General features: G+C 35.9%; 5 protein-coding genes across 5 annotated transcripts; 3 read left to right on the plus strand and 2 right to left on the minus strand.

The window, feature by feature from the left end:
- Positions 1–54: 54 nt before the first annotated feature.
- LOC111208984 lies at positions 55–1,248 on the plus strand. The gene has a single exon (XM_022708680.2). The coding sequence runs from the start codon at positions 55–57 to the stop codon at positions 1,246–1,248; it is 1,194 nt and encodes a 397-aa protein (XP_022564401.2).
- A 376-nt stretch (positions 1,249–1,624) lies between these two features.
- LOC106347591 (dirigent protein 3-like) lies at positions 1,625–2,425 on the minus strand. Its single transcript, XM_013787161.3, has one exon. The coding sequence runs from the start codon at positions 2,370–2,372 to the stop codon at positions 1,815–1,817; it is 558 nt and encodes a 185-aa protein (XP_013642615.2). The 5' UTR covers positions 2,373–2,425; the 3' UTR covers positions 1,625–1,814.
- Positions 2,426–5,131: 2,706 nt separating this feature from the next.
- Positions 5,132–9,529, plus strand: LOC125577827 (putative nuclease HARBI1). Its single transcript, XM_048739743.1, has 3 exons — positions 5,132–5,894; positions 6,026–6,114; positions 7,640–9,529. Exon 3 carries the CDS (start codon positions 8,333–8,335, stop codon positions 9,395–9,397), a length of 1,065 nt encoding a protein of 354 aa, XP_048595700.1. The 5' UTR covers positions 5,132–5,894; positions 6,026–6,114; positions 7,640–8,332; the 3' UTR covers positions 9,398–9,529.
- Positions 6,501–7,385, plus strand: LOC111202616 (glutathione S-transferase T3-like). The gene has a single exon (XM_048742055.1). It carries the CDS (start codon positions 6,501–6,503, stop codon positions 7,383–7,385), a length of 885 nt encoding a protein of 294 aa, XP_048598012.1.
- A 1,052-nt stretch (positions 9,530–10,581) lies between the features above and the next one.
- Positions 10,582–11,348, minus strand: LOC106347589 (dirigent protein 22-like). The gene has a single exon (XM_022688352.2). The coding sequence runs from the start codon at positions 11,225–11,227 to the stop codon at positions 10,673–10,675; it is 555 nt and encodes a 184-aa protein (XP_022544073.2). The 5' UTR covers positions 11,228–11,348; the 3' UTR covers positions 10,582–10,672.
- Positions 11,349–12,179: the final 831 nt, after the last annotated feature.

Raw genomic sequence — 12,179 nt, forward strand, 5'->3', positions numbered from 1 at the left:
ACTACCAGACTCTGGAAGGACTCTTGGATCTCACTGGATAGAGTATTGAAGCCTATGGGACCTATCAAGGAAGCAGCCCTAGACCTCACAGTAGCAGATCTTCTAACTTCTGAGCTAAAATGGAACAAGAAAAGAATTGAGGAACTCTTACCCGAGCTTTCAACGCAGATTCTATGTATCAAACCAAGTTTAACAGGGGCGGAAGATTCTTTTATCTGGCACCAAACTTCATCCGGTCTGTATACCACAAAATCTGGCTACTTTGCTGCAAGTATGCCCCTAAATCAAACATGTTTAGCAAGAGCAGAAGGTGAATTCAGTTGGATTAGAGATGTCTGGGCAGGAAAATTCTCACCAAAGATGAAAACTTTCTTATGGTCGATCCTCCAGAAAGCTATATCTCTTGGATCAAATCTGCAAAGAAGAGGAGTAACGTCAGCAGCAGGATGTGTACGCTGCCAAGAAACAGAGACGGATGTGCATTGCTTCTTTACCTGTCAGTATGCGCAGAAGGTATGGGAACTCGTTCCCCTCCACAGAGCAGTTCACCTAGCTGCAGTCACAACTTTCTCAGATGCGGTGGTCCAATTCAGGAAAGCCCTTTGCCTCCCGCCCTCAGGTATTACTCAAAATATCCTCCCTTGGATAGTGTGGTCTATCTGGAAGTCCAGGAACACTTTGATCTTTGATGGTCGAGGCCAAACACCGGGGGAAACAGCATTGAGGGGAATCAAGCTAGCAAGAGAATGGTCAACGTCGCAAGCACAAGGTGAAAAAGGAATCAAATTATCTCAGACTAAACGTGGCCAAACGCGAGCTTCGCATCGAGGAGTTACAGATTTAAATCGAGTTACCTGCAAGACGGATGCGGCTTGGAACAAGGACAACCTGATGGCGGGTTTGGCTTGGATTTTCTCAGGCCAAAAGCTCGAGGTCCCAATCAAAGGATCAGTGATTGAACGCTCGATCGGATCACCCCTAATCGCAGAAGCCTCCGCATTGAGATCAGCCCTCTGCATGGCGATCACTCTTGAGATCACCGCTCTCGATGTGTTCTCCGACAATCTAACGCTCGTACGAGCAATCTCCGGCATCACTCAGGCTAAGGAAATCATCGGGATTGTGAAAGACATCCGGTCGATATCTACTGAGCTTGCATCAATTTCGTTTTCGCATTTCTCTCGATCTCTGAACGCTGAGGCTGATGCCTTAGCGAAAGAGACTCTTCGAGCTTCCATTCCGTTGTAACAAACTTATTGGGCCTGGGCCTCTCGGGGCTCATTCCCTACTTTTAGTTTTAATGAAGTTTATTCGTGACAAAAAAAAAAAGAATGTTGAGCTTTTGTTGGAATTTTTTTCTTACAAATCTGAGACCAATTAGTCAATTACTGTTAAGACAATTTCTTCGGATCTAAGAATCCTTCTCTGAATACTGGATACTAATATTGCCACTTTGACAAAAATCTTCTTAAACAACAAAGTATTTATACTATAAGGTTTGATTAGATCATGATTGTGCTCATGATCATTCCAAAATTATTTAAATGGGAATATATACTAGAGAACTTTCCTTAATAAAAACCACCTACTTAAGCATGACCCAAAATGGCTTGTTCCATATACATATTCAACAACTTCAGTTTATTTATTCATAGATCAAGACCATTATAACTACAAAAAAAGAACATTCCCACAACGATCACACCACGGTACACAACATGACATACAACAACAAAAAGGAAAACAGACAATAACATTCGTCAAATGCAAATGTTACTTAACAACATTACAAACGAACAAAAGCATAGTTATGATTAGTAATGCAAGACATAACAGTTATACTCAACAATGGCTACGCCGGACTTGAGATCAACAAACTTGGTCCGAGCCTCGACATAACCTCTAGCAAACCGGAACATCCCGCTTCCTCCGACCACCGGCATTTCCCTAACCTTTTCCATCACAGGGTTCCTACCAAGGATCGTGATCGTACTCCCGTTATACTTCCCGGTTTTGAAAGCAAAGTTCAACACCATCAATAAACTTATCTCTCCTTGGGCCGCTCCAGCATAAATCCCTTGGGCCTGACCAACCACGGTCGAGTTCTTCATCACATCCGTTGTCAACGCATCGTCCGTCATGGAGATGGATCCGAATAAGGAGGAATTCGAGACCGGTTGTTGGATCCTGACGGTACTAGGGTTTTGACCGCCTATTGAGTCGTGCCAGTAGAGCCGGAGATGGGTGAGTGTCTCATGTTTTGGGAGGTCGATGAGTTTTTTGTTCATGGTTCTTGCGAAGTCATCTCCAGCTGAAGCAATGGCGGTGAGGAGGAAAATTTCTGCGACAAGGATAAGGATGAGCTTAGTCATGTTTGTGGTTCTTTGTGCATGTAGCTGAACGTTTGTGCTGTATATAACGAGTGTGTGTGTGCGTATTTATAGAAGAGGAAGGCGTAGATATTAATTATCGTTTTGTAGACAATGGATACTAATTATTAATGGCTCTTTTAGAGAGTATTTGATTAATCCATTACAATATGGTTTTATTATGTTACGTTTGGAAGATCATAATTTACCCTGGTTGAGATTTTTTTTTTCTAGGTTGTCTTGATATATATATAAATCTATTGTAAGAAATTGAATTATATGTATTATTCTAGAGCCGGCCATATATATGACTTGGAAAATAGAGAATTATAACATGTCTATTGATAATATTAACAGTTATGTATTGGGATTAGTATGTTTTTTTTTTGGGGGGGGGAGCAGCAAATTTGGGCTTATGTATTTTGTATTTTATGGAATTTTCTCTATAAAATGTATTTGGAAACAAAAAGCTGAATAAAAATGGTGTACACTTTTTGCTTTTATAAATCTGATTGTGGAAATGAAAAGGTGTGTGCAAAACAAAGAGAGGAAAACGTGCATCTAGTTCAATAGTGTTGGAAATGATTAATTTAGTGTAAACTATATTTATCATACGTACGTGCATATATAGCTATATAAATATATCTATCTATACTATTATTTGCGAAGTAAATTTTTGAAATCAAGCTCTCACGTTAAAAGTTAGAGTAGTTAATATCATTTATACCCTTAATGAATAAAATATATAATTAAATTAAAAAATAAAAACGAAATTTTAATTTATTTGATTAGATAATTGATTAAAATTAAAAATAGTAAGAATTATCTAAAATCTGAAAATATAATTTTGAAAAGAGATAATTATGTATATATTGTATTGTTATCTGAAAAAGTCTTTTAGTAAAAAGTTAAAAACGTGAATTATATAACTAAATATTAATCAAATAAAATTCTTAATTATATAATTAAAAATAAAATATTGAATTAACCAAAATCTAAAAATATAATTAAAAAGGATAATTTATATATATATATATATATATTGTATTGTTATCTGAAAAAGTATTTTAGTAAAAAGTTAAAAACATAAATTATATAATTAAATATTAATCAAATAATTTTTTTACTAAAATTATAAATATAGTTTACAAAGAACTTTTTAAAAATTATGAAAATGTTTAAGCCCGCATTGCGGGCAAAACACCTAGTTAATATATAAATTACAAATTTACGATATCAATGAATTGTGTATGCACATCTGACTAAAAGATTAAATAGATCACCATGTGTAAAAGTAAAACTATCACTGTTGATAAATAAACATATATATATTTATATTTATGTATATAACTATTAAAATGTATATGTATATACACATATTATAATAATAATAATAATAATAATAATAATAATAATAATAATAATAATAATAATAATAATAATAATAATAATAATCTGTAATAATAAAGGAAGGGACTGGCGCTGAGGGAAGCTATCACCCGTTGCAACTAGTTGGGTCTGAGAGAAGTTTGCTTTGGATCAGATTCAACACAGTTGATTAATGCCATCAATGAAGGGAAGGACTGGTGGAAATTTATGGAGTGGTCTCAGATATCATTCTCCTTGCTTCACTTTTTTTTACTTTTTATAAGGGATATTGTATCCGGATCAAAAATTTAAAGGAAAAACACTAATATATAAAGGGTTATGCTAGTGCACTTTCTGTCAATTGGTTTTGAATTTGAAATCCATAATAAATTCATATCTAATATGATATCAGAGCTGAATTGACCCTAACCTTTTTTGCATCTTTTAATTGGATAATCTGTGATGTTAGGGCATCTCCATCCCTACTCTATTTTTTTCCTCTAAAATGGAGTAAAAGTGAATATGGAGTAAGGAATGCTCCAACCCAACTACATATCTCACTCTATAATAAAATTTACTCCATAAATGGAGTAATCTTTTTTTTGTTTGTTCATCACTCCATTATAGAGTGAGAAATGGAGTAGGATTGGAGCAATTTTACTCCATTTTCACTTTTACTCCATTTTAAAGGAAAAAATGAAATTTTACATTGGAGATGCTCTTAATGCGGTTCCAGTTGAGTTGACAAGACAATGCGTAAATGTAAATGTAAGTGAAAGTGAGACTTTCATAACCAGTATCTAATGAACAATAAATGAATGAATATAGTGTTTTAAAATAAAATAATTATTATAAGCAATGTTTTACTTAGTAAATAATATTTAAAATGGCTTTAAGCAGGTCTATTACAAAAAAAAAATTACAGTTTCTAAATCGTGAACAAAAGCAGCATAGATCCACAACATCAAAATATTACCAAATAACCTCTGGACGAACAAAATACGCAAACGAACAAGACAGTGAGGTACATAACCTCATCAATTATAATAAAATAAAAAGTAAACTTATACGGGAATTTTTTTGTCAAACCTATAGGGAATTTAAATTTCTCTAATCATAATTTGTTCTTTGATCTTCATACTGAATACTTTGATTTTCAGAAAAAAAACCTCACCGGTAAAAATATATTTTTTTCTCTTGACTTTTCACTTTGTTATGGGTGGTGTTACCTTTGAGCAGAGTGTTTTTACCTTTTTATGTCCACGAGATAAAAAGATATACTATCAAAAGTTCTTATTATATTTCTTACTTTATTAATATCAAGAGTACATGCATGTGGTCAAGGTACCTTCGAGCAGAGTGTTTTTACCTTTTTATGACCACGAGATAAAAAGAGATATATCAAAAGTTCTTAGACCATCTTTAACGCGGAGGATTTGTGGTCCTTAACGAGATCCTTAAGCATTAATGTTGATTTAATTAAATGGAAAACAAATAAATGCTAGATAATCGATCCTTAGTGGGTTGATTTGGTGACCGAAAATATCAAGGGTTATTAAAACACGTGTCAGCTGCTCATTTATTTGTATTTTTTTTCTTTTTCTTTCCTTTCTTTCTTCTAATTTATTTTGTAACCGTTTTGTTCTTGTTTTCTCCGCGAAAAGAAAATGATCAAAACCGACGACGGAAACGACGATTCTGTCGGTCCACTCGACGTCTCCTCCGTCTTCGCCGTGATTAGAAGGATCGAAACCCACCACGGACGACGACTCTCTCGGTCCTCAACGCGGCTCCTCCGTCTTGTCTTGTTTTCTCCGTCGGAAGAAGGGTCTAAAATCCATCACAATCGACGCCTCTCTCGTTCCTCACCGCGACTCCTCCGTCTTGTCTCCTCACCGCGACTCCTTTGACTCGTCCGTCTTGTCTCCTCACGAAGACTCCTCACCGTGACTCCTCTGACTCCTCCGTCTTGTCTCCTCACCGCGACTCCTCTTACTCCTCCGTCTTGTCTCCTAAGCGCGACTCCTCTGACTTGTCTCCGTTAGAAGATGGATCGAAACCCACCACAATCGACTACTCTCTCGGAGCCCACCGCATCTGCTCTGTCGGTTCTCATCTTCTCCGAGTGAAGAATGGTTCAAACCCATGACTTCCCGTGTATGTACTAACTTTCTCACTTCATTCTTGTGTTTTCAATTTAATTGTTAGCTAGCAAACTGGTTTAGACTATCATATTGTTTGATCTTAAGTTGATTGTCTTAAGTTGATTGTCTTGTTAATTATGACAGGGAGTTTGAGCTCTGGACATGAGGTCCTCCGACTGAAGTCACAACCAGAAGGAGTTCTTTTTTGAAGTTCAGTGCAAACTGTGGGTGAGGTATGTGTGCAAAAATCGACTTTAATTTCTTGCTTGCGACTGATGAATGCTTGTTAGAGTTAGGATGAATGCTTGGGTTAGTGGTTAGTAGGTAGAGTGATGAATGCTTGTCACAAGTGGTTAGTTTAATGAATGCTTTGTGATGAATGCTTGTTTTAGTGTTGTAATAGGATGTGGTTAGGTAATAAATATGGTAGTTACATGTCTTCTCAGCTCAAATCTTCTCTTGAGAAAGAGTAAAGACAATTACTCTCCCGTATCTAACCACATCTTCTCTTTTCATCTATAAATCTTTTGTTCTTTCTTTTCATATTCCAACAAAAGCTTCTGCTCTTTCTTTTCATATTCTTTTTTTCTTCCTTCTCTCTGCTCTTCCGTATTACAATATGGATCACACGAATTTTGTTGACCTTCTGACCAGTCAACAAGATAGTGTCATTCCTCAATCGTTTCCTTGGGAGAGCTCATCACAAGTCCCTGTCTTCAGCACTCAATGTACAGAAACTTCAAGTTTCTGTGAAGAGTCATCTACACAGCGCAAAGAAAGAAAGAAATGGACTCCTTCTGATGATCTTGTGCTCATAAGCGCCTGGTTAAACACCAGTAAAGATCCTGTCGTGAGCAATGAGCAGAAAGCAGGCACATTCTGGAACCGCATTGCAGCCTACTATGCAGCTAGTCCGAAGGTGGAAAGTGGAGATAAGCGAGGAGCTCTTCAATGCAAGCAAAGGTGGCAGAAGATCAACGATGTTGTCTGCAAGTTCTGTGGTTCCTATGCGGCTGCAACAAGACAGAAAACAAGTGGTCAGAGTGAGAGTGATGTTGTGAAACTCGCACACGAAATTTTTTTCAATGATCAGAAGATTAAATTCAACCTTCACCATGCTTGGGAGGAGCTCCGCTATGACCAGAAATGGTGTGAGCATGCTAGTAGTAAGCTTGGTGGAAGCGCTAAGAAGAGAAAATGCGAGGATGGAGCAGAAACAGAAAGCTCTCAAGCTACTATCAATGTCGATGATCTACCTACCAAACGTCCTGCTGGTGTTAAGGCTGCGAAAGCAGCTTCTGCAAAGAAACCAATAGTAGATAAGGAGGCTGATGAGAAGTTTGGCAAGTTGTGCTCAATTAAAGAGAAAGACCTTGTCTTGACAGAGAGAGTTTCCAAAATGAGACTGCTTGACAGTCTCATTACAAAAAAAGAACCACTTTCTGAAAAAGAAGAAGCACTGAAGAGTAAGCTTCTTACAGAGATGCTGGATGCTTCTGGTTGATGGTTCTGTCGCATGTTTAAATGTTTCTTAATGGGATGTTTCGGTTTGATGCTTTTGTTTCATGTTTCATATTTCTTGTTTCTGTTTCATGTATCGGTTTGATGTTATGTTGTATGTGCTTCATGTATCAGTTTCTGTTTGATGTTTATGTATCAGTTTCATGTATCATTTCTCTTGACCACTTCCTGTTTCCATTTACGATTGCATCTCTTTCTGTATGTTTTTGTTTGATGCTTCTGTCTGATTGTATACAGAGAGTCAAGAGAAGTCACAAGATTGCAGAGAGAAGTCACAAGATGAATGCGAGTAGTCACAATGCCACAAGAGAAGTCACGAGATGTTTGGTTAAACATGTCACGGGAAGAGGTCAGAGACACAATGCCACTAGAGAAGTCACGAGATTACAGTTGTGATATGTCTGTTTGTGGACTTTATGTTTGTCTGTATGTAACTTTAAGTCACGAGATTTTTATGTTGCTTATGCAGATTTATATATATAATTTATATGTCACGAAACTTTATGCTTCTCTCCTTCTCTATATAAAGTATTGAGACATGAAGTATTTTTTTACAAAGTGATCGAACACACTCCCTTTCTCTTCACCAACACACTCTCCTTTTTTTCACCAACAAGTTTCATCTGATCACCGAGTCTTCTCTTTACCATCACACTTTCATCTGATCACCGACTCTTCATCCCATAATACGTTTGATGTACAAGATGGTGAAAGTTTTGATCAATATTTTGATCGGTATGTTGATCAATATTTTGATCAAACTTTCGAGAGTTTAGCCATTAATCATGGTGATCAAGAAGTCCAAAAAAAAAGAGGAAAAAACGAGTTCACATCGAAAGGAACCGTGAAGAAGGCAATGTACGTTTATGGGAAGATTATTTCAGTGAAACCCCAACTTATCCTTCTAATCTATTCCGACGGCGATTCAGAATGAACAAACCATTGTTCATGCGTGTTGTTGATCGACTCTCCAATGAAGTTGAATTCTTTCGACAAAAGGAAGATGCTCTCGGCCGGCTTAGTCTCTCTCCACTTCAAAAGTGTACAGCAGCCATTCGTGTCTTGGCATACGGTAACGCCGCTGATGCTGTTGACGAATACCTCCGACTCGGTGAAACAACTACTCGTTCATGTGTAGAACATTTTGTCGAAGAAATAATAAATTTATTCGGTGAAGAGTACCTAAGAAGACCAACACCGGCTGATCTTCAACGTCTACTTGAAGTTGGTGAGTTCCGTGGATTTCCCGGTATGATAGGAAGCATCGATTGTATGCATTGGGAGTGGAAGAATTGTCCCACCGCTTGGAAAGGGCAATATTCACGTGGTTCCGGAAAACCCACAATTGTTTTAGAAGCGGTTGCTTCTTTTGATCTCTGGATATGGCATGCGTTTTTTGGACCGCCAGGTACTTTAAATGATATCAATGTTCTTGACCGCTCACCTGTTTTTGATGATATAATACAAGGTCACGCTCCGGCAGTCACTTACTATGTCAATGGAAGGGAGTATCATTTGGCTTACTATCTCACCGACGGTATTTATCCGAAATGGGCTACTTTTATCCAATCAATTCGGGAGCCACAAGGGCCGAAAGCGGTTTTATTTGCTAAACACCAAGAAGCTATCCGAAAAGATGTCGAGCGTGCTTTTGGAGTCTTGCAAGCTCGCTTTGCAATTGTTAAAAACCCGGCACTTTTTTGGGACAAAGGCAAAATTGGGAATATTATGAGAGCATGTATCATACTCCATAATATGATAGTGGAAGATGAACGAGATGGATATACTCTGTCTAATCTTTCCGAGTTCCAACACGGAGACGACCCCGGAAGTTCACATGTCGATCTCGATTTTCAAACGGATATCCCTTCAAATATCACCAATATGATGGGTGCTCGAAGTAGAATTCGTGATCAACATAAGCATCAACAACTGAAAGCGGATTTGGTTGAACATATATGGCATAAATTTGGACATAATGAAGACATCAACTGAGTTCGGAAGTTTGTTTTCGAATTATTCTCGATTATTGTACTAATCTATATTTTCATGTTTTTTTTTAAATTTATGTTTTAAATGTTATCTTTTAATATATTTTATTTAATAAATAAATTTTATTAAAAAAAATTATTAATTTTTTTAAGAACCTCGAATTAAGAAACCTCCATTGGACCGCTAAAAATGGAAGTTTCTTAACAGAGATCCTTAACCCCACTTAAGGTTTAATTTATTATTAAAATTTTCTTAAGGATCTCAAAAAGGGTTTTAGGGTTAAAGATGGTCTTATTATATTTCTCACTTTATTAATATGATGAGTATAGTCATGGAAGAATCGGGTATCCATGCAAATTTAAGGTATCCGAATCCGGATTCTTATCCGCTAAATCCACAATTTTACTATTTTTATCCGGATTTGGAGTTTTCGGATATCCGGATGTCGGATATCTTTCTAAAAGTTATAATATCTACCAGATATATGGATTTAGATTTGGATCCTTAAAATAAATAAATAAATAGTATTAATATATATAAAATATTAACAATAATTTAAAAATAAAATAATATATAATGTTTTTAATTATTTCTATGTATAATATTACAAAATTTACATATACTATTATAAAAATATATTAAATAAAATTATTATATATATATTATTATTTTTAAAATAGTTATTAATAATACTTACGGATCCGGATATCCAGACTAAAAAATCAAGATATTCAGATCTGGATCCGGTTTTGACGGATCTAATATTTTACTATCCGGATTTGAATTTGCTTCCTTTGGATATCCGTATTTTCGGATCGGATCTAGATCAAATCTTGGATAGAATTCAGATCTGAGATCTCGGATAAAAGTTTCACCTAGATGAGTACATGCATGCGGTCAAAGGTACCTTCGAGCAGAGTGATGTTAATGTATGCTCTTTTGCATGAAAGGCGATAAAATAATAACTAAAATTCAGATAATTTTTAAATATAAAACTAAGGTCTAGTTTTAAAACGCTGTATAAAGTTTATCTGTAAATTCGACGCTGATGATGTTTTCATTTAGAAGCATACTATTTACTTCTAGATCAAATTTCAGTCCAAATTATTACAATATATGTTTATCAAGGGACAAACACAATGCTAGAAACGATCATCTTAGCACAATAACATCAGTCAACAGATTAGTAAACATAAAATAGCACTCTTATTATAATTTTAAATCAAAATAAGAAGTACATAGCGGACACAGTCTTAATTACTATTATAATCAACTATCTTAGTAATGCAAGACAAAACAGTTATACTCAACGGTGGCATCTCCTGATTGTTGATCGAACCATTTAGTCCTAAGCTCGACGTAACCTCTAGCGAATCGGAAGATCCCACTTCCTCCGACCACCGACATTTTCCTAACCTCAGAAAAAATTGAGTTCCGACCAAGAATCGTGATCGTACTTCCATTATACTTCCCTGTCTTGAAAGCGAAATTCATCGCCATCAAGAAACTTGTCTCATGTTGGGACGCTCCTGCGTAGAAACCTTGGGCCTGGCCCACCAAAGTAGAGTTAATCGGCACATCAGATGTTAGTGCGTTGTCTATCATTGTGATTGATCCGAAGGAGTGCTTCGCAACATGCTTTTTAATCACGATGGCACTAGGGTTTCGACCGCTTATGATGTCGTGCCAGTATACTCGGAGATGAGTGAGTTTCTCTTTCATGTGGAGGCGCTTCGGGTTCATTGTTCTTGCGAAGTCTCCACGGTCTACGGCGGAGGCAAAGGTTGTGACAAGGAGGATTTGTACGGCGAGGATTAGAATGACCTTTGACATGTTTGTGATAAGCTGTTTTCTTTTGTAGAGATCTGTGTTTATGTTTTGTTCTCAGTTCTTGTTAACAATGGATGTATATATATTGATGAAGTTATGTGCTAAATCTAAAGATTGATGTAGAAATTATTTGTAAATTAAAGTATTTAAACGAATTGAGTTGATCTGGTAGATTTCTTTTGTTTGGTGACACCATTCATTGACTTATTGTTGATACTTTCAAGTCTATATCGATCAACCCATTGTACAGATGTTCTATGCATAAATCACATAAACATGCATATGATCCATTCTCACTAAATCTACATAAACATGCATATGCACTAAAATCCGCATACATCCTATGCATACTAATATTGAGCCACGTATGTTTCGAGAGTGATATGGCTTGACAATCATGTAGAAAATGAGAGTTGTATTTTTATAACAATCTTGTAACTATCCTACGTACATAGACATCTTCCTACACACGCATCATTATAAAACATACAACGAGATTATTTATAGATGCAATAAACGAGTATGGAAAAAGATAGTGATTTTATGTATAGAAGTTTTACTCTATATATATATATATATATATATTAGTAAAGACGGCATTCGCTGAGAAATCTTTTAGACTGAAAATTATTAGTTTTGTTTATTTTTGTGGGATAAACTGGAATTTTAGTTCCCTGTATTTTTTTTTGTTAAGAGTTATATGCATTAATCTACGAAATTTTAGGAATTTTTTTTTTGTGGAGTATTATTTTAGTTGGCCTAGCTATAGCACTCTATCATTAATTAGTCAGTGAGTCGTATGATTTATGGTAAAATATTGATTTTGAAAATATTGTATATTCAAAGCTTACAATATAAAATACAAACGAATAAATCATGAGCCAATTGAGATATTTTCTCATGACACTTTCGCCGTAGGCCATTTTTGTTATTGATTTTATTCTCACGCTCTACA

Source organism: Brassica napus, chromosome A1, assembly GCF_020379485.1.
Source record: "Brassica napus cultivar Da-Ae chromosome A1, Da-Ae, whole genome shotgun sequence".
Taxonomy (NCBI): Eukaryota; Viridiplantae; Streptophyta; class Magnoliopsida; order Brassicales; family Brassicaceae; genus Brassica; species Brassica napus.

Coding starts and splice junctions, on each gene's coding strand:
- LOC111208984 (XM_022708680.2), top strand. CDS start 55: ATGGGACCTATCAAGGAAGCAGCCCTAGACCTCACAGTAGCAGATCTT.
- LOC106347591 (XM_013787161.3), bottom strand. CDS start 2,372: ATGACTAAGCTCATCCTTATCCTTGTCGCAGAAATTTTCCTCCTCACC.
- LOC111202616 (XM_048742055.1), top strand. CDS start 6,501: ATGGATCACACGAATTTTGTTGACCTTCTGACCAGTCAACAAGATAGT.
- LOC125577827 (XM_048739743.1), top strand. CDS start 8,333: ATGAACAAACCATTGTTCATGCGTGTTGTTGATCGACTCTCCAATGAA.
- LOC106347589 (XM_022688352.2), bottom strand. CDS start 11,227: ATGTCAAAGGTCATTCTAATCCTCGCCGTACAAATCCTCCTTGTCACA.